The following is a 20,515-nucleotide window of genomic DNA, read 5'->3' as shown; positions in this document are numbered from 1 at the left end:
TTTTCAAAACGTTATTGTTTACATTGTTGTAGGTCTTTGGGAAACTTATCTGTGGAGATGCAGAGCCAACTCCAGAGCAGGAGGAGAAAAACCTTCTTTCATCGCCTGAGGGAGAAGACAAGGTCTGCACCATGGCAGTTTACCTGTACTGTGTGACTCAAATATTTAGTTTCCTTCAATCTGACGTCTTACACCTACATTCTTTATGACCAGGTACCATCTGATGCAGACCTTAAAGAGCACATGGTGGGAATCATTTTCAGCAGGAGTAAACTCACCAACCTCCAGAAACAGGTAATAAGTCAGTTTTTTAACCCATTTACTGTGATATTATAATCTCAGCCCTTTTTACATGAACTGTATTTATTTCCAGGTGTGTGCGCACATCGTCCAAGCCATCCGTATGGAGGCCACCCGGGTGAGGGAGGAGTGGGAACACGCCATCTCCAGCAAAGAGAACGCTAACTCTCAGCCCAGTGACGATGACGCCTCCTCAGACGCATACTGCTTCGAGCTGCTGTCCATGGTGCTGGCTCTGAGCGGCTCCAACGTCGGCCGCCAGTACCTAGCTCAGCAGCTAACGCTCATGCAGGACCTGTTTTCTCTGCTGCACACAGCGTCTCCAAGAGTACAGAGACAGGTGAGAGAATTAGTCCAGGAGTAGCGTTATAATTCAATGTTGACCAAAGTCTAAAAGATTCTCTTATTACCAGAGGTGTGGACTCGAGTCACATGACTTGGACTCAAGTCACCAATTTGATGACTTGAGACTCGGCTTGACAAAATCACAAAACACTTGCGACTCGACTTGGACTTGAACACCAATGACTCAGGACTTGACTTGGACTTGAGCCTTCTGACTTGAGGTGACTTGATCATTTAATTCAGAGGTCTCCAACACGCCGATCGCGAGCTGCCGCTAGAAGAGAAGACTCCCGTCGGGGAGAGCAGAATCTTCAGCCGCTCCTACTCTTGCTGAGAATCCTTGCAGGCAGGGGCGGGACTTTATTTAGCTGGGCCACCATGCGGCCAATCATATGCAAGGATACACTAGGATCATACCATTATGTGAAAGAAGGGTGGGGGGCACAGCAGGTGTAGTGGTACAGGCCATCTGCACAGAGCGACAGGGAGACGGATTTAAATGCAAGTGCGTCGGAAAAAGTCAAGAAATTAGTGAAAACCGAAAAAAGAAGCAGTATCTGGCTGCTTTTCAATGATGTTGGAGAAAGCAAAGCTGAGTGCAGGATTTGTAAAATGAAAATAACCTTTTTTGGTTACCTTTATTTTGGTAACCACTCAGGATTTACTGTCAGAGGTGGGAGAAGTTCAGATCTTGTACTTGAGTACAAAAGTACCAGAGTGTAGGAATACTCGGTTACAATAAAAAGTACTGCATTCAAAATGTTACAAGTCAAAGTTAAAGTACCACCTGCAGAGGGATCTAGATGCAGGTGTTCTTTATAGAGACCGCCTCGCTGCACATTATCCCTTGCATAAAGATAGATTGTGGGTCCCTTATAACATGTTGTACACAGTGGAAATAAACATTCTGGTTACCTCAACATCAGGGATCTTATACATTAAACTCCTTCTGAATCAAACCGTCACGGTAGCCTTACCTTACTGATCCCTCTTCAAATAGAAAAAAACACGTTACTTTACCAGCAGAGAGAAAATGGATTATTCAATTATTAATTACTAATAAAGAGCAGTTTGATTATTAAGTATTATTCTGTTGATCGATGTCATTACATTTGGTGAAAAACACATAATGACTTGTTTATGACTCGTTTTGTCAAAGTTTAGGACTTGACTTGACTTGAACTTGAGCGCAAAGACTTGAGACTTGACTTGAACTTGAGCGCAAAGACTTGAGACTTGACTCGGACTTGAGCGCAAAGACTTGAGACTTGACTCGGACTTGAGCGCAAAGACTTGAGACTTGACTCGGACTTGAGCGCAAAGACTTGAGACTTGACTCGGACTTGCAAAACAATGACTTGGTCCCACCTCTGCTTATTACCCATCATTGACATTTCTAATGAGGATAATCCATGTTCTTCATTGTTTCAATTTCATTTATTATAATTAATATATAGAACATACTGTATGTATCCCATTTATATGGGGAAACCTAAGTGCCACTAAAAACGCTGCTGCCAGTTTGCCTCGGTGTTTCTCAATGTCGAAAAGGCTTGCTTGATAGCACATGTCTTCCGAGTCAGGTCCTTCAGAAGCGAGGCAAGAATCCTTCCTGGCCTCGGAAAACGAAGAATGGTGGAACAGACTAACAGGTGTGCAGGTGTGCGTCATATGCGAGGCCCCGCCTTAAATGGAGCGTGATTTCCCCCAAAGATTTGGAAATTGGTCCGTGCGCAAAGCATTGTGGGGATTTTAAGACTGCGGAGTCTACACATGTGCAGCCTCGAAATTTCCCGCTACGAAGTACGCCAGCCTCGGTAGAATGCCAAGTATGCTGGACATTGGAACAGTCCTTCGGCGGCACTCGATGACGTAGTATGCTTGAAATAGTGGCTCTGGAGCATCCTTCCTCGACATTGAGAAACACCCACTGTTTGATAACTGGCAGTCTTCTTCTTTCCTGTATTTCTTGCCTGTTTTTTATGCTGTTTTTGCCACATCAATATGTGGTTTTGAGTTAGTTTTCAGGTTTAACATACTTTCAAATAATGAATTTTATAAGCATTTATTTTGTGCATACAAGGTGAAAGTTAATCCCATTCAAACTGCTAACTTGTCTTCCATCTGATCCTACTTTATCTCAGGTCACATCGTTGCTCAGACGCGTCCTCCCAGAGGTTACACCAGTGCGACTCGCCAGCATCATTGGAGTGAAGGCGCTGCCACCTGCAGACATCAGTGACATCATCCACTCCACAGAAAAGGGCGACTGGAACAAGCTCTGCATCCTCGACATGTTCCTGGGCTGCATCGCAAAAGCCCTCACTGTGCAGCTGAAAGCCAAAGGTACCACCATCGCTGGCACCGCCGGCATGGCAGCAGGCAAAGGGGTCACCACCGTCACGCTGCCCATGATCTTCAACTCCAGGTGAGTTTCTGATGGACAAAATATGTGGTACAAAAAGAAACATTGTGTCGGTGATGCTAAAGTAAAATATAATGTGCTATCTAAGGATAGGGCAAAATGTCAAGTAAGAATGAAAATCGATGACCCTCCAGCTAACTTCCTTGGTAATGGTTTACAGTCTACAAATCAATACCATGGATGTTTTTTTTTCTATCAGAATTTGGAGATGTTATTTTACTCTAGACTTTAAACATTAATTGCAATTTCCTTTGATTTTCATATTTATTGCCCCTTTCTTTCTTACTCAGCTACATCCGCAGGGGAGAGAGCCACTGGTGGATGAAAGGCTCCACTCCTCCTCAGATAGCAGAGATCATCATAAAGCTGGTTAAAGACATGGCAGCTGTAAGTTCTCTTTGTTTAAATCTTTCTTCCCCTTGTACTCTCTGTGAGCCAAACTGTATATGGATACCCATTTGTCACACTTGGAAAAGTACCTCTAACACTCCTTTTTGCTATTTTTAGGGACACCTTTCAGAAGGCTGGTCCAAAATCACCAAAAATGCAATAGCTGAGACCATCATAGCACTGACCAAAATGGAGGAGGAACATCGGTCTCCTGTACGCTGTATCGCTACAACAAGGGTATGGACTCAGATGTCACACACATACACAACACATTGATCTATTCTTCCTGGGTATTTGTAACTTATACTGTATCCCCTATTTTGTCTTACAGCTGTGGCTGGCCTTAGCTTCACTGTGTGTGCTGGACCAGGATCATGTGGACAGGCTGTCCTCGGGTCGCTGGATGGGCAAAGATGGACAGCAGAAGCAGATGGTGAGAATGAAAAACAATAGCTACACTGTGTGAAAAAGTATTTGACAGGTAATCCAAAATAGCACATTGATTTCCTCTTCCATTTATCCACAGCCTATGTGTGACAATCATGATGATGGAGAGACGGCAGCCATAATCCTGTGCAACATGTGCGGCAACCTCTGCACCGACTGTGACCGCTTCCTCCACCTGCACCGCCGCACGCGCTCTCACCAGAGACAGGTGAGGGTCGGCTTGATCTGCTGCTGATAAGTAGTTAATGAATACAATAAAATGAGCTTTTGTTTAATTTAATTTGAATGTTTTTTGTAGGTGTTCAAGGAGGAAGAGGAGGCCATAAAGGTGGATCTCCATGAAGGCTGTGGGAGGACTAAGCTCTTCTGGCTCATGGCTCTGGCCGACTCTAAGACTATGAAGGCTATGGTGGAGTTCAGAGAGCACACAGGTAATGAAGCAGATCATGCCACTGTTCTTCTGATAGTAGATTAATATAAGTATTGTTGCAAATGGGTAATCTGCTTAAGTTGCGCAGTTATATTTACAGTAATGTCATTATTTCTGCAGGTAAACCAGCCTCCAGCAGCTCAGACGCCTGCAGGTTTTGTGGTACGAGGAATGGGACGGAGCTGTCTGCAGTGGGCAGCGTCTGCTCAGATCCAGACTGCCAGGTAATAAGCATCAACTTCTCTGATTGAGCAAGTCTTATACACATGATACATTTAAAGTAATGTAGAGTTACAGTAGTGGTAAAGTGAACATGTTATATGTACTGTTTTGCCTCACCAGTTTCTCTGTTGTTTTCTCCCCCTAAGGAATACGCTAAACTGGCCTGCAGTAAAACTCATTCCTGTGGACACCCCTGTGGAGGAGTCAAGAATGAGGAGTCCTGCCTTCCCTGTCTGCACGGCTGTGACAAGAACACTAGCTGTCTGAAACAGGATGCAGACGACATGTGTATGATCTGCTTCACAGAGGCCCTCTCTGCTGCTCCTGCAGTACAGGTAGCTCTAAATATACATGCTAGTTATGTGGAAGAGTTCTTGTCTTTATTAAGCTTGCTCATTAACTCGTTGTTTTCTTCTCAGCTGGACTGCACTCACGTGTTCCACCTTCAGTGTACTCGTCGTGTTCTTGAAAATCGCTGGCTCGGGCCCCGAATCACGTTTGGGTTCATGTTGTGTCCCATCTGTAAGGTAAGATGTTACCTGAAGCAGTAGAGTGCTTACATGCTTTGTTAAGCAAAGCTGCTGTGTGACTGTATGATTGATGTGTTCACAGTCTTCATTGGGAAATGCCTTTGCCACATACAATAACCTGTTGTTTGCCTCCAGAACAAAATCAATCATTCGGTGATCAAGGACCTGCTCGACCCCATTAAGGAGCTTTATGATGACGTGAGGAGAAAGGCTCTGATGAGGCTGGAGTACGAAGGTCTACATAAGAGCGAGGCGATAACTACACCAGGAGCCCGATTCCACAACGACCCTGCAGGCTTTGCCATGAACAGATATGCATACTATGTCTGCTTCAAGTGCAAGAAGGTACTGTATAACATTAAGTCATATGTAAAATGAATGTTGGTCAGGAGTTGAAAATTAATTTATGGTTGCCCTTTTACCCAGGCCTATTTCGGAGGAGAGGCTCGGTGCGACGCGGAGGCGGGACAGGGCGATGACTACGACCCCAGTGAGCTGATCTGTGGAGCATGCTCAGATGTCTCCAGGGCTCAGGTGGGTCGATTACTATAGCCAATAGTTTGGGCATTTTGGAAAGTGTGAGATGAGAAGATTGGTACCACTCTTATGTTAATCCACATACCTTTGCCCAAAGACTTAACATTGGGGAAGCAGCTAGCCTACCTCAGTGACAACCTTAACCTTAATCACTGCCATTTTGTGAAAAACAAATACCTAATTTTCACACTGCAGGGCAGCTCCTATGTTCGCTTATTTATGGTTTCAAGCATAACCTTTCTTCATCAGACTCATGTGGCCAATGTAAAACATGATACAGTCACATGAAGAAATCCCTTAAGCTGGGTATCTATTGTGACCATTTAAAAAGAAATGCTGCTTATATTTACTCTTTCCCTGATGATTCTTGTTTACTTTTCACCAGATGTGCTCCAAACATGGCACAGACTTCCTGGAGTATAAATGTCGGTACTGCTGCTCTGTGGCCGTTTTCTTCTGCTTTGGCACCACACACTTCTGCAACGCCTGCCATGATGACTTCCAGAGGATGACCAGTGTCCCCAAGGAGGAGCTGCCTCATTGTCCTGCAGGTGCTTAGCTATGCATTAACTTCTGTACAATTTTACATTTATCAGACTTTTTGCAAATACCAAACAGAAATAACTATTAAGAGATAATAATTGAGATGTTATCCTCTTCCTTTCTATCACAGGGCCCAAAGGCAAGCAGCTGGAGGGTACAGAGTGCCCTTTGCATGTGGTTCACCCACTGACGGGGGAGGAGTTCGCCCTGGGCTGTGGGGTGTGCAGAAATGCCCACACCTTCTAACCAACAGAAGACTCTTATTTGAAAACCAGTTTGTCTACTGTGATTTCTGGCTGCTGCTGAAGCTCAGCCGTGAAGCTTGGCTCTTGCATTGTCGGGTCTCCTGGACTGGATCAGGTTTCCTCCCTACGCTGAGAGTCCTCAGGTCTGCTCTTCTACCAACATCAGTAACATGGGGCTCTGATACCATCCTTGAGATTCAGAGTTACCTGAATGGGAAAAAAAGGAACAATAGATTTTAAAAAAGAAGAAAAAAAAAGAAAATATCTTGTGACGTGTTTGCATGCGGCCGTTGTATTCCCTCGGCTTCTATAGACGTTGCACACCTCCTGATCACTGAAGTGTATCAATACCAGATTTAACATTGAATATGAGAGGAATTTGCTTAAAGGCAACTGTGGATCAGCGTGGGTTTAAAAAAAAAAAAAAGGAACAGGCCGTATTTCCAGCTTCCTAACTATACATTTAAATTTAAATATTGTTGTATGTAAACTTTTTTCGTAATCTTGTACAGTATTCTCCACTGTCAAGTGCATCATGGGTTGACGGACAAAAAAAGAAGGTGGAAAAGACTGTTAAGAATATTATGTTTGGGAGGAAAATAGTGTACGATTTATCTAATCTTGTATATATGATACTATTCAAAATAGCTGTATTCCGAAGTTGCTACTCTTCACTTCAGTTTTGTTTGATATTCTGGGTTATGTTTTGAGCCAGAACTTTTAATGAAGTGCAATACTGGGTGTGCCTCCTATTTTGCAGCTGTTTAACCTATGGAATGTATGTCAATAAAGCCACTGTACATTTTTATACAGTAGACAGTCGTAATTCCCCCTCTTCTTAATGTCAGATCTCTTCTGTTGTCTGGATATGAAAAGGTTGAGCCTGACGCCCGCAGTGAATGATAGTGGATGTAAATCTTATTTGGAGCTCTGTCAAAACATGAAAAATTACCAAAATCCTACAGTAATACAAAACAAACAAAAGACCTCACAGTGAGACTGAATACGGCTGAGTGATACGAGGGGCCAGTCTTCACACCAAATACAATTGTGCACCTGTAATGTTTTTCCCTAGTAGGAGGCATCGGGATCGGGGGGGTCAGGGGAACAGTGTGGAAAAAAGCTGCTGTTATATAAAAGCTTAATACTTGTGAATCTGCTCTGTAATATCTGTGGTGGATGGAGTTGAATGGTAATAAACCAGGTTCTCTGTTTCGCAAAGTATACACTGTCATTCATGAGTGGTGACATTCCCATTAAATTACCTACAGTCACTGTTGGCCTTTGATTGTTTTATATGGAACACATGCAATGTAAAATCTTGCTAGAGATTCAAATTGTTCATTATTTCTGTAAATATCTTCTTTGAAAGGCTGAAAGATAAGAAAATATAAAAATGTATTTCTTGTGATGCCTGTACACCTTTTTAAGGGCTCCGTTACATGCCGGTGTGATCCAAGTTTTTCCTAATATATGCATTTTTGCTGTTTGTTACTAAAATCCATGTTTGCATGGAGAACTTGTGTACGAGGGCTTTGTAATGGGCTAAAGTTGTTCTATTTTAATGGTTGCTTTTGGATATTTTGCTTTACTACTTTTTATATTGACTTCATAAATATTGAGGTTAAGATATGAGCAGTGGTGTAAAGTCAGTACATTTACTAAAGTACAATACTTAAGTACAATGTTGAGATACTTGTACTTTACTTGAGTTTTTCCATATTTTGATACTTTGTACTTTCCTTCCCTACATTTATTTGTTACCTTTAGTTACTTTACAGATTTTGATCAAGATCTGAGTACTTCTCCCACCTCTGGATATTAGTGACTGAGAGACAGTAAAGTTGAGGAATAAAACAATTAAAATGACCAAAGTAAACCACTGAAAAAAAACTGGAGAGTCTACCGAGGAAAATTATTTCATAATCCAAATGGGGTTTTAAAAAATAAAAAACACAGTAGCCTAGGCTACATATTCATCAAGATTATAGCAACTGTGACATGAAGACATTTAGTTTTTTGCCTTATTTTTGTATTATGAAACGGGGCTTAAAGAATATTATAGTAAATTAAGTGTGAAAAGCTTTGGACACTTTCAACATCCTTTTTTTGTTGTGCCTTTCACACATATATCCACAATTGCATAAGGCATAAATAGCATACTTTATAATTGTGTGAAAATTATAACCTTCATCTCTATTACCTAATATTGAAGATACACCTAAAGCAGAGACTTTTAGCTGCATTTGTGCATTCAGAAACGGGTCCTTATGCATCAGGTAAATCGTCTTCAAATAAATCCGCAACACCGTTTGTATTTGTGATATTCTCGTAGTTTATATAGTTTGAATTGTTTTTATAATGACAGATTTGATTATGTGTTATCACACTCAGGTGAGTCATCAACTGAACAGAGGCGATGTTTACCAACAGCCATTTCGCATTGTACCTCCCATGATGCACCGCTGCTGTCACAACAACAACTCCATTTCAGAATCAGGGGGGCCGAAACTCCCACCAAGGATTTAAGTCAACCTGTTGGATGAGACAGACTCGCCGCTTTTATTCATTCAGAAGAACACCTCTTACCTCTTCTCTATCGTCAAACGGCTTAGTTGTTATCTTCCGATGCGTTTTATTCGGTTGTCGCGAGTGAGCTTTTCCAGCTTGGGCCCGGGCTGAAGTGTCAAAAGTGTTGAACGGATTTTCCTGCTAACTGCTAGTCGGCTAGCTGAGTGTAAACATCAAGGTAGGATGGGTCGCCAAGCTTGCAAGCTGTGTGTGTTGCCATTATGTCAATCAAGTCTAGAGTATTGCATGAAACAAGTGTCATATAGAGGTAAGGGTTTGCCTAATAGGTAGCTTTAAATGTAATGTATTTTGGTTCAAACTAATAAGCTACTTAAGTGTACTGCGGCTTGTATTTGCGCTGTCAATGTAAACAAAGTAATGCATTCAATTAACCTTTGCATTAATGCACATAGGAAAGTTACATTGTCAGCTTTTTATTACAGAATTAGATGTTGTCCTGCTTTATTATATCAGTATATTGACGACTAGCGTTATATTGATGGCCTCCACCGGCTCATACAGATACACATCACATCTTATACGGACACCTTTCTTCTAAAATAAGCAGTCAGATATCACAATACTGTGGGATTTAACAATTTCGAGAATGTGAGAATGGCAGTGATTTTACATGAACATAAGCCTCAGCTTTATTTGCAAGATATATGTAACCTTACAAATTAAATGATTATTTTTTCATTTTTTGCTGATCTAATTTAACTCGTATACATTCAGATGATTCATCGTTAATCATGCTGTGCTGTAATGGTGCAAAATGCAAATATGCTGTGATAAGTATTGAATGACTAATGCAACAGGTTGTTTTTTATACACGGATTTATCCAGCATATGCGTACACATATTACAATTACATAATATTCAGTGTATAATTTCCTTTTTGATACATGACAAGGACACACACACACACACACACACACACACACACACACACACACACAACTTGTGTTTAAAACAGGCAACCTGAAACTCACTTTTTGGATCTACTTTCAAAATCGTTGAGTTTGATAATCAATATTGCTGCTGTGTAGTTTGACAGGCTTGTGCTTTGTGCTGCTGGACTATAACAAGCTCTATTTTTCCAGGATGAAGCGTATTAAAGGAGGAGAGGAGGAGAGCAAAAGCTCCACCAGTAAGAGCCCCACTGAGGCCTGCAAGAAGGTGCGGAAGCAGACGGACGAGGAGTCGGAGGCAGCGGAGGTCGGAGAGTTTTCGGGGATTGACTGGGCCCGCTTGCCTCAGGAACTCCTGCTCCACCTCTTTCAGTACCTTCCCCTGCTGGACCGGGCCTATGCCTCTCAGGTGTGCCGCAGGTGGAACCAGGCTTTCCACATGCCGGAGCTGTGGAGATGCTTTGAGTTTGAGCTCAACCAGCCAGCCAGCTCTTACCTGAAAGCCACACATCCAGACCTCATCAAGCAGATCATAAAAAGGCACTCCAACCACCTGCAGTATGTCAGCTTCAAGGTAACGGCGGAGAAAGATTTTGTGTGTCAAAACCAACGATTCTGGGCGTGTTACGGCCATCTGGTCAGACATTGTTGTTTTAATGTTCCTGAGGTGATGATTAATCTCTGTTTGTACCTTCCAGGTGGACAGCAGTACAGAGTCTGCAGAAGCAGCATGTGACATCCTCTCACAGTTGGTGAATTGTTCACTAAAGACCTTGGGGCTCATCTCTACAGCCAGGCCCAGTTTCATGGAGGTTCCAAAGGTATAAATAGCACAAACACACAACGTATATCTGTGTCAGATTTTCAAGGAAAATCAAATGAACGATACTCTTATAAAGCTAATGCCTTTCCATGGTGGATCGTTCAGTGTTTGGCGGAGCCTGTTAATTGTCAGTGGACAGAATAGCGTTTCATTCTCTTCTTATCAGAGGACGGGGCTGAAAAGCAGTCTCTGTTCCCATTCATTGCAAAGAACAAGGATTCCATTACTTCGAAGGCCTCAGAAGGACACATGATGTTCTCTGGGAAGTTTTATTTTGTCTCTCTTAGTGCACTGTGATCTTCTTCCTATAAACACTTGAAAGCCATTCTGTCCCAGGAAGTTATCACCAGTGTGTTATATCATTGATTTGGTCATTAACACATGAAACGTTCACCTACATGTACAGTCAAGTTTATGTGTGGATCATACATACTTTACTTATCATACTAAGATAGGAAGTAATTATTGTCCAGTACAAACCTGAGAAGTCTATGAGTGTTACAGCAACCAAATGGATACACAAAAACATTGTAAATCTGTGTGTAACTGAACAAAAACAAATATGCATAAATATTACTCGCAGCACATATGGTCCACCATCAATCCCAATATAATTGATTTTAAATATGCCCACTCAAATCTGAGACCTGCCATCTTGGTTGCTACTTCTCAAGCTAATTCATGATGACTCTTTGTCCTTCCACAGTCTCATTTCATCTCAGCTCTGACGGTGGTGTTTGTCAACTCCAAATCGCTGTCCTCGCTGAAGATTGACGACACGCCGGTGGATGATCCGTCTCTGAAGGTGTTGGTGGCAAACAACAGCGACACGCTGAAGCTACTGAAGATGAGCAGCTGTCCTCACGTCTCCCCCGCAGGTACAGTGAGCGCTCGGACTGCTGCAGCTGTTTCAGTGATCAGGTCGGGAGAAGCAGCCTCCTCATGTTTTTGTTTTGATATTTTCAAGCCATATTCACCTTGTACTTTCAGTCATATTTTTTATTTAGTTTTTCTGAATCACAAGGTTGTACTTTTTTTATTTTTTATTATAGTGGCTTTTTCAGAGCCTTATTAATCTTATCATTTTCTTATCATTCTTCATCTTTCATACATTTTCCTGGAACTGTTTTTAAATGTCAGCTATGATAAAGACTGATAAGATAAGATAAGAAGTATTTTATTGATCTGAATTTGGGAAATGTTTGCGATGCAGCAGCATAAAAAGACAAGGCATTGTACATTAGAGAAATTAAAAGACTAGAAATAAACAATCCAAAATGTAAACATCTAAAATAGAAATAAAATAGCATAAAAAAAAGTAGAAAATATGTTGAAATACAAATTTAAAGCACCAAATTATAAAAGCAGGATATTATGTATACGTTAAGTGTGTAAGGAATGTAATATTAAATTGAATATAAATGTACATTGTGATTTTAAGTTCAGTTATCCAAGAGAAGCTATGGAGCAGAGAGTTCTCTTCCAGCCAGTGGAGATTTGTTATATAGAGTTATTGCAGTAGGCAGGAATATGTTCCTGTATCGGTCATTGTGACAGCCTATTCAACTGTAATCTTGTCTAACAAAACATTACACACCATAAAAACCCATGATGAATTTGAGATCATTTAGAAAAACAACAATCTGTCTATATTTGCAGGCATCCTGTGTGTGGCAGACCAGTGCCACAGCCTCAGAGAGCTGGCACTGAACTACCACCTCCTGAGTGACGACCTGCTGCTGGCTCTCTCCTCGGAAAAACACGTCCACCTGGAACACTTGCGGATCGACGTGGTGAGTGAGAACCCCGGCCAGCACTTCCACACCATCAAGAAGAGCAGCTGGGACGCCATGGTGCGCCACTCGCCCAAATTCAACCTGGTCATGTACTTCTTTCTCTACGAGGACGAGTTCGGCCCCTTCTTTAACGAGGAGATCCCGGTCACGCACCTCTACTTCGGCCGCTCCGTCAGTAAGGAGGTGTTGGGCCGCGTGGGCCTGCACTGCCCCCGCCTGGTGGAGCTGGTGGTGTGCGCCAACGGCCTGCGTCCTCTGGATGAGGAGCTGATCCGCATCGCTAAGCACTGCACCCAGCTGTCCGCCATCGGGCTGGGCGAGTGCGAGGTCTCCTGCAGTGCGTTCGTGGAGTTCGTCAAGATGTGTGGCAGGAGGCTCTCCCAGCTGTCCATCATGGAGGAGGTGCTGATCCCAGATCACAAATACTCCCTGGATGAGATCCACTGGGAGGTTTCTAAGCACCTGGGCAGGGTCTGGTTCCCCGACACGATGCCCATCTGGTAAAGAGAAGCCGAAGAGGCACGTCTAGTTTGTGGTGGCCTCCATGTTTGCATAGAAAAGCCTTTAAATGCTCAGCTGTAGTGGAATGTGTGGTGCCAACATGGAGAGCGTGAACTGAACTCTGGTCTGGATGTGATGTAATTGCTACACAATGTTTTCATGCCATGCAAACAACCCCAAACATCTCTGCCTGTTAGCTTTACTATAGACTGTGGAACCCCGCTTTGCCTAATCTGGAGACGGGACTCGCCAGGCGACTTCTTTATATTAAACAAACGGCACACAGAACAGAGCAGGTGGAAATATCCCACTAGAAAAACAATGTTCCTGTAACTATACATGTAGTTATACGGACATTGTTGACTTATTATGATGAGAGATGTGTGTTTGTGTATGTATGCATATGTGAGTGTGTGTTTTTATTGTTTTTTTTAACATTGTGGATTCATTTGGGAAGATCAGGTTCACAATTGCTTGTTGTTACACTACCGCTTGGCCTACTTTAATCCAGTCCAGCAGCTTGGCACTATTAACAAGATATCCCGTCTCCAAATGGCTGCAATGTTATGTGCACAGTGTGTGAGAAATGGTGTTTTGTCTCATGTATGAGAGGGTTTAGTCTATTTGCACAGTTATTAAGAGACATATACCAACAATAGAAAACACTAAGTTCAGTGCAGGAGAGTCCTCCCCGTTGATACAGAATGACATTAATACTCATCAGAGACAAAACAGAATACAGCACAACACAATCTATACTCAAAAGAAAGCATAAACGTAGCAAAAGAAAAGCAGACCTAGGATAAATAGATATGTGCAACCAACAGAAGAATATTGCTATATGTTTAAGATGAAGTGAGAAATGTATAACTGCCCTACAGCTGGTGAGGACGATAACGGTTTCAGTTTCAAGGGGAAGGATTCACATGGTATTTAAGCAGAAGAAATACAATTATTAAGAGTAGCAGTTTTGTGCTTTCCCTCCTCGCTTGATCTTCATAATAACACACGATGATTAAAACAGTTAAACGTTGACTAAGGGAGAAGTGAAATGTGTATATAGGTCTATTTTTGTAACGTGAAGGTGTGCAGTATTGATTATTGTCATGGATTTTGTTGTTTTCTCTAAAGTATGTTGATGTTTGTTGTTTTTTTCTGCTACATGCATACATTGGCTTGACGAATTATTTTCCCAAGTTTTGTTTTAAAGAAGGTCTCTGCACAGTCTTACATTTCCCTGAGCACTTTACGTGAATACCAAATGAATGTTATTTTGTCCTTTTGAAAGCACAGAAACAGTATTTTATAAAGCCCTCATTTTGTAGTTCGACCCAGATTGTAATGATAATTCACAGTGTACTGAGTCAGTGCAGTATAGTGATGTTAACAAGCTATAATTACTAAGTAAGAACAGTTAAATCTACTTTAATAACCTGCACAGAAATGTCTGAATTTGGAGGTTGAAATTGCTGCTTCGTAAATATTTTTGTAGACATGCAGGTATTGGCTTACAATGCATGCTGGGAATGCATATATATTTCCTAAATAGGTTTCATTTTTATCTTCGACTATGTGCCTGCCGCCTGGCCATGTCTAAACATAGCTCTATGTTGTGGATATCTGCCCTCCTGTTAGCTAACGTTAGCTCTGTATCGTGTATCGTAACGATATAGAGAAAGACGTCTTAGCAGATAAACATCAGAAAGCTAATGTGCTAATGTCAATAGCATGCGATTCTTTATACTTTGGAGAGTCAGAAGAGTGAAACTAACTTTGTTTTCCTTTAAGAAGGAAGTCAAATGCATCTGTAAATAACGCTGTGTGTTTTATTAGGAGTAGAAAAGCTATTATTTCTTTATCTCGCCCTCTGTCGGGTTTTCTTAACCATCGGCTCGTGTCTTTTATAAAACCAGAGCGCGTGTTGTCCTTTTTTTTGATGGATTATTTCATGCTGTTCTCACTAGAAAAGATAAGCTGTAATTTATTGATATGGAAACTGCTTTTGTAATTAATTTGTGTTTTTATGTTGAACAAAAGAAGCAACCTTTATAACCAGCAAGCAGACCAGCAGATTTTATTTTACACCTCCACCTCTGTCAACATGTGGTTGTTGTTCAAAAGTTTTAATTTACTACGACAAGCTTTGAATGATTCCTCAACACACTTTAACAAAGGAATGTCCTGTGTCTAATACATTATTATACGAAAGCACAACAAACCCAAAGAAATGGCTCTACGTCCGATTTAATTTATAAAAAGTGATACTAACTTGCATTGTTGTTTTTCAGTCACTTGTTCCAAATGTAGCATTATCTTAAGGCAATACAAACAAATAACTTAATTTTAATGATTTAATTCATTAAAACACTATATAATTGAACATTCTTACACACTTCATTTTAAAAGACTAAATAAAGTATACAGATCTGCAAGAAAAAACAAGAAATTGCTATCAGTCAAATCATTAAGTGTGATAAGGGATTTCACTGGAAGACATCATTAAAAAAGTAACAGAAGTGGAAAAGCTTTTGCACAACATGAATAACCCCGGTTTGGATTTTTTAAATTGTATTTGTTGTTTTTTCTGCCAGACTGCATTCCTTTTATCTATTTCTTTTTGACATGCCATGTACCTAAACAGTGGACTCATACTGAGACACTTGCTGCTTCTTAGTTGAATTCATTGCTAACAGTCTGTTGATTTGTGTCGCTCTCTTATATCACTGGCGGTAGATACCTGCGCTGACTGTCTGTGCTCGCGTGCATTAGCATCTCAGTGGTACGGTAACATATCTCCTGAATTAATTCACATTATTTGTGCAGTGCATTAAACGGGTGCCGTGACAGCAGCTCTAAAGTGAGGATTGTGTCTCAATGCTGTACTGGTTTAATCATTTTCATGTTGTCTGTATCGGACATTTCAGTTCAAATGCTGAACCGGATAATCTGTATGATGCCTCTTGTCAGTAACTGTTATTTTGACCTAAATTGTTCAGAGTCCTCCAGTAGGTTTCAGTAGCATTAAACTGGTGTTGACCATGCTGGCCTTTTAGTTTAGCTTCTGTAAGGCAAATGCTTTGTCTGATTTGCTTAACTGGTCACCTGTTTTCAAATGATTTTTTTTGTTTTGAACATGTGATCTTTTACCAGTAATAAAACATTTGTGAATGTACTTTTGTATCCGTCTTTATTATCTTCAAACACTGCAGTCTTTACCATTTGTTAAATAAAACACACAAGTAGCATCCAAGGAATTGGGCAATACATAAAGTAGGAAAAGATATGAACAATGAAAAATAAAAACTCTGTACATATATCTTTAGTTAATCTGTACAAATCTGAATGCAAAACAACCTAAGGCTGGACCTGATGTGGTTATATACTGTATGTACTGTGACATGATAACTAGGTTATTTGTTTTAATCTGTGAAATGGCTGGTAAAATATAACATGACAGTTCTCCACAAAATCACCTCCAATAGTATTTTGTGTCGGTATTTATCATTACATTTGGTTAAAAAAAACTAAATTATCTCCCTACAGAGTCTATTTAGTAGCTTTTCTGGAGCTTTTGATCATATGGCATGACCTTCATCAGAAGATCGAGTTTGTGATGGTTCTAGATATACAAATGTGTTTATCAAGCACTACAAATAATTATAGTCAATCAGTGCTTTAAAATTAAAGGCTCAAATGCAGCAGTGCACCAGCAAAGGCATGGAAGAAGGGGTAAAACATTGATGTAAACAATTACAATTTTTAGAACAAAACTAAAAGGGTTGCAAATGTTTTACAAAGTAGGAAATGCATTAACACAAATAAAAGATCCTTTAAACCCCAACACCTCTTGATAATTTAATAAGTGTCAATAATCAAGCAAAAATGTAAACGCTGGTATAAATTTATTTGACTTGAAGATTTGCAGCTTATCAGATTTTCGTTAAGATCTTTGGCTTTCGATAAAAAAAACATTATTTGCAACCATTCGTGAAAACACTCGTAAAGGTTGTATATTAAGGCAAAGGCACCTCTTCATAGGTGATCTGTATATAGGGAGGCTTCATGGGCAGATGCCAGTACTCAAAGTTGTAATAGAGGTAGAAGCTCTTTTCTAACACGACCTTCTCATACGCCTCCAACAGACTGACGGCAAAGTCTACAAACGTCTGATGGGGTCTGAATGTGTGGTAAAATGTACGGATGTCCCCTGCCAGGTTCTTCAGAGCGGGCTGTCCGAAAATGCTGCTGTCGTTGCCGAGGTAGGTGGGCTCCCCGCTGAAGAGGTAGATCTTGGTGTAGTTGGTCTGTGATTTGCTGGAGAGTTTGGCTCCCAGCTCCGTGAGTTTCCTGTACGTGCGGTGGACAAACTGCGAGCAGTCGTAGGACTCGAACCACACGGTGGCGTTAGGGCTGGGGTCGGAGCGGACTGTCCACGTCTCGTAGTAGATCCCCGTCTCGTTGTCATCCTGCACCCACTTGGCCATGTCGTTGAACTGGTTCCCTGGGAGAAGTAAAAAATACAATTACAAATTAAGTCTTTTAATACTAGCAATGTAAAGTGACAAGCAGGAAGTCCAACTAAGGGAGCTTGAATAAGTCATAAAACTGTCTCAGAGATTTTTTTACCAGTATTCTTCTGCCTTTATTTGATAGTGATAGTGGAGAGAAATAAGGAATGTGAGGAAAAAGAGTGAGCTAATGAGAAGCAGCAAACCTTCCAGCCACCCGGGAAACAAAACGATGACTGTTTAGGGAATTCGCACACATGCGGTATGCGCCCTAACCATTTAACAATCGCTCTGTCACTGCAGTTATTAGCAGAAAAGGTCTTTGCTAGGGCCTGTATTCAGCTGGGATCCACACACATTTGGTGTATCGACATCACTACGAAGGTGTACTGTATGTGGGACTGACTCACAAGTAAACTGCAAAATATTTGACCTCATGTGGCTTATATGTGCATTTTTTGTAGTTTTATTACAACAACCGATAAAATATGGATAACCACCAGCCTTATCTTTTAATGTTGTTAGATATCAGACCTGAAGTTCCAAAACTAACTATAACACTGTATTGGTATTGTCTTTGGTCTGTATGAGAAGTGTGTACTAGCAAAGAAGTTTTACCTGTAAGTTCTCCTATTTTCTCCAAGGTGCCATTTTGGGACCAGTGTAAGTCCTCGATGCCTCCGAAGAAGCAGGCGGCTCCCTGGTTGCACCAGAAAGGCGCGTACTCCTCGGGCCGGATATGAGGGAAGGTGCAGTTTCCCAGCTGGAACAGCTCATACCACTCCACGGTGAAGTTACTGCCTGTTTCTGAACTGCTGAACCCAATGGCATCATGCATGATATGCTGGGAAGACAACAGAACCATCATACTGGCTTTTTAGTAGACATGGTGGAAAGATGAACAGCTGTGTTTTCATAAATAAACTCACAGGTGTTACTTCCCTTTTTACAAGCCTACTACAGTATTTATAATTACCTTTCTGTGTCAGATGTACCACCTGATCACATGACATGGAAGCTATTGAAAATAAATGCAATGTAACATCTATTCATGAAACATCAGTGAATAAAAAATACATTTACTATATGTTTTGCATAATTTTCACTAGGAAGTTAACATGGAGGTACTAAAAATAACATGGGTTTTGTGCCATTCAAATAGTAATTTATTATAAGTAACTCAGTTCCAAACCCTGTGGTACAAGCATGGGCAGGGTCTGTGAAACTGAATGTGAATGTCTTGGAACTCAAACCCTGACATTATTGTGGTGAGATCTTAGCAACGTGACAACAAGAGAGTTTAGTACCTACCAATTTCCCCAGTAAATCTCCATACTTGAATTCCCACACAGGAGTTTGCAGGCGGTAAACTGAGATGACGTCGCTGTCTCTCATGGAGGGGATCCGTCCATCCCCGTCTCCGGTGGGACAGAACGGGAAGAGAGCTTCACAGAAAGAGTCTGCAGCGGGACGACTGTCAACACGTCTGTGGAGAAGGATAATGATGCATTACTGTGTACATAACTTTTTTTTATTTAGTTGTTTTAATTTCTTTATTAAGGAGTGCAGATTTCACAGGCAATTCAACCATTTTTCACATTTCCTGGTTTTGGTTTTCTTATTAAAAAGGAAATTGCAGAACTACCCCTCTTTGAATCTAGAAAGTAACTTGCAAGTAAAGTTGTTCAGGCGTTTTTATTGAGTGTTGAGTCTGTAAGTGGTTATACAAATATAACAATTATATACACAGGCATTAAAAAGATACTTTGTAAATGTGTACACAACTAATAAAGACACTATTCTCTTTTAAATGTGTAAGAACAATAACTCAGTGAGAAATAAATGAAGGAAAGGGAGAAAAATAGCAAGTAAAGTAATCAAATAAATGTAAAAGATATGTGTGTTACTTAGATGTGGTAAAGTAGTATAAAGTAGCAGAAAATGAAAGGAGTGAGGTAAAATACAAACACATAGCAATTTACTTTCACAGCTGATTGAATTAAAATGTGCATCACATGCGACTTAAATGAGATTTCATAGGTGCTCATTCACACATAGCCAAGAGTCCAACGTTTCCGAAGTCATGTGAACGCACCAGACGTGATATAGTTAACTGATTTCACATCAGCAAAAAGTCCGAATAATAATCAATAATGTTATTTCAGACCAAGTCAGTCTAAAAGGTCAGAAACGATAATCGGAACAAATCTCGTGTAATTTTAACTTTATTTTCTAGCTGTCCCATGACTTCACGGAGCAGAAGCAGGATATAAAAGTCTGTATTTGTACCTGTAAGGAACGGGCCACTGCTGCTGTGCATTATTCCTGAAGTGAGCAACAACATGGAGAAACAGGAGCAGGTTCAAACACAGAACAGAGCCCGTGTGAGACATGATAACAACTCTAAAACTGACTGAAAATGCAGAAGTTACGGAGACAGATTTCCCATGATCCTTCCCCTCTGAGCGGACTTCCGCATTACCGGTCACATGGCTTTGTTGATTATCCGAGATCACATGACAGGAGTTTTTTGTGAAAGCAAAGTTGAACAAAATGTTGAAATAAGTAAATAAATACATACAATCATATTTGATGGAAAAATATGTATCAATATGTAATTAGCTTATTTATTTTAATCTCTTATGCTCATTTACCGGTGTTTATTTTTTATTACCATGTTACTTTTGGGCCCTGATGGCAAAAGACTAATTGTGACAGTGACACAATTATATAGAATAAATAACTTATTATAAATATAGGAAATACAATAAATAACAATGGAACAATGAATCAAACGAATTACAAATCAATCAATCGACTAAAAATAAAAACAAAATTAGAGTATTAATTATTTTTAAAAATCTACTTCATTTAAGTTTTTTCTGTATCTCAATAATTTTAAATGTATCAATATTTAGATTTTTGGTTTGCTAAGTAGTCTTATTATTAACATAATTAAGAAAGACAAAAGACACACACAAAAAAATAAAA

At 40.5% G+C, this 20,515-nt stretch overlaps 3 protein-coding genes across 27 annotated transcripts in view; 2 read left to right on the top strand and 1 right to left on the bottom strand.

Annotated features, from left to right (window-relative positions):
• mycbp2 (MYC binding protein 2) overlaps positions 1-7,689 on the top strand; it is a 72,721-nt gene extending 65,032 nt beyond the window's left edge. For all 25 annotated transcript variants that reach the window (XM_034213627.1, XM_034213637.1, XM_034213629.1 and 22 more), the window contains 16 exons: positions 33-122; positions 214-294; positions 374-640; positions 2,790-3,073; positions 3,361-3,457; positions 3,578-3,697; positions 3,792-3,893; positions 3,987-4,115; positions 4,206-4,338; positions 4,458-4,561; positions 4,706-4,894; positions 4,979-5,086; positions 5,225-5,434; positions 5,516-5,623; positions 6,012-6,177; positions 6,300-7,689. In XM_034213627.1, coding sequence (XP_034069518.1) covers positions 33-122; positions 214-294; positions 374-640; positions 2,790-3,073; positions 3,361-3,457; positions 3,578-3,697; positions 3,792-3,893; positions 3,987-4,115; positions 4,206-4,338; positions 4,458-4,561; positions 4,706-4,894; positions 4,979-5,086; positions 5,225-5,434; positions 5,516-5,623; positions 6,012-6,177; positions 6,300-6,415 — 2,304 coding nt within the window. In that variant the 3' untranslated portion in view covers positions 6,416-7,689. The remainder of the gene's footprint in view (positions 1-32; positions 123-213; positions 295-373; positions 641-2,789; positions 3,074-3,360; positions 3,458-3,577; positions 3,698-3,791; positions 3,894-3,986; positions 4,116-4,205; positions 4,339-4,457; positions 4,562-4,705; positions 4,895-4,978; positions 5,087-5,224; positions 5,435-5,515; positions 5,624-6,011; positions 6,178-6,299) is intronic.
• Positions 7,690-8,848: 1,159 nt separating this feature from the next.
• Positions 8,849-16,188, top strand: fbxl3a (F-box and leucine-rich repeat protein 3a). The gene is made up of 5 exons (XM_034213583.1): positions 8,849-9,163; positions 10,089-10,470; positions 10,595-10,717; positions 11,426-11,597; positions 12,379-16,188. The coding sequence occupies exons 2-5, from the start codon at positions 10,090-10,092 to the stop codon at positions 13,017-13,019; spliced, it is 1,317 nt and encodes a 438-aa protein (XP_034069474.1). The 5' UTR covers positions 8,849-9,163; position 10,089; the 3' UTR covers positions 13,020-16,188.
• cln5 (CLN5 intracellular trafficking protein) lies at positions 16,187-20,008 on the bottom strand. The gene is made up of 4 exons (XM_034213584.1): positions 19,814-20,008; positions 18,836-19,010; positions 18,143-18,368; positions 16,187-17,517 (listed from the first exon to the last, which is right to left on the bottom strand). Exons 1-4 carry the CDS (start codon positions 19,915-19,917, stop codon positions 17,030-17,032), a joined length of 993 nt encoding a protein of 330 aa, XP_034069475.1. The 5' UTR covers positions 19,918-20,008; the 3' UTR covers positions 16,187-17,029.
• Between the last annotated feature and the right edge of the window lie 507 nt (positions 20,009-20,515).

This window comes from Gymnodraco acuticeps, unplaced genomic scaffold, assembly GCF_902827175.1.
Source record: "Gymnodraco acuticeps unplaced genomic scaffold, fGymAcu1.1, whole genome shotgun sequence".
Lineage (NCBI taxonomy): Eukaryota > Metazoa > Chordata > Actinopteri > Perciformes > Bathydraconidae > Gymnodraco > Gymnodraco acuticeps.
The sequence above is the reverse complement of the archived record's forward strand: the minus strand, read 5'-3'. Positions and strand labels throughout refer to the sequence as shown.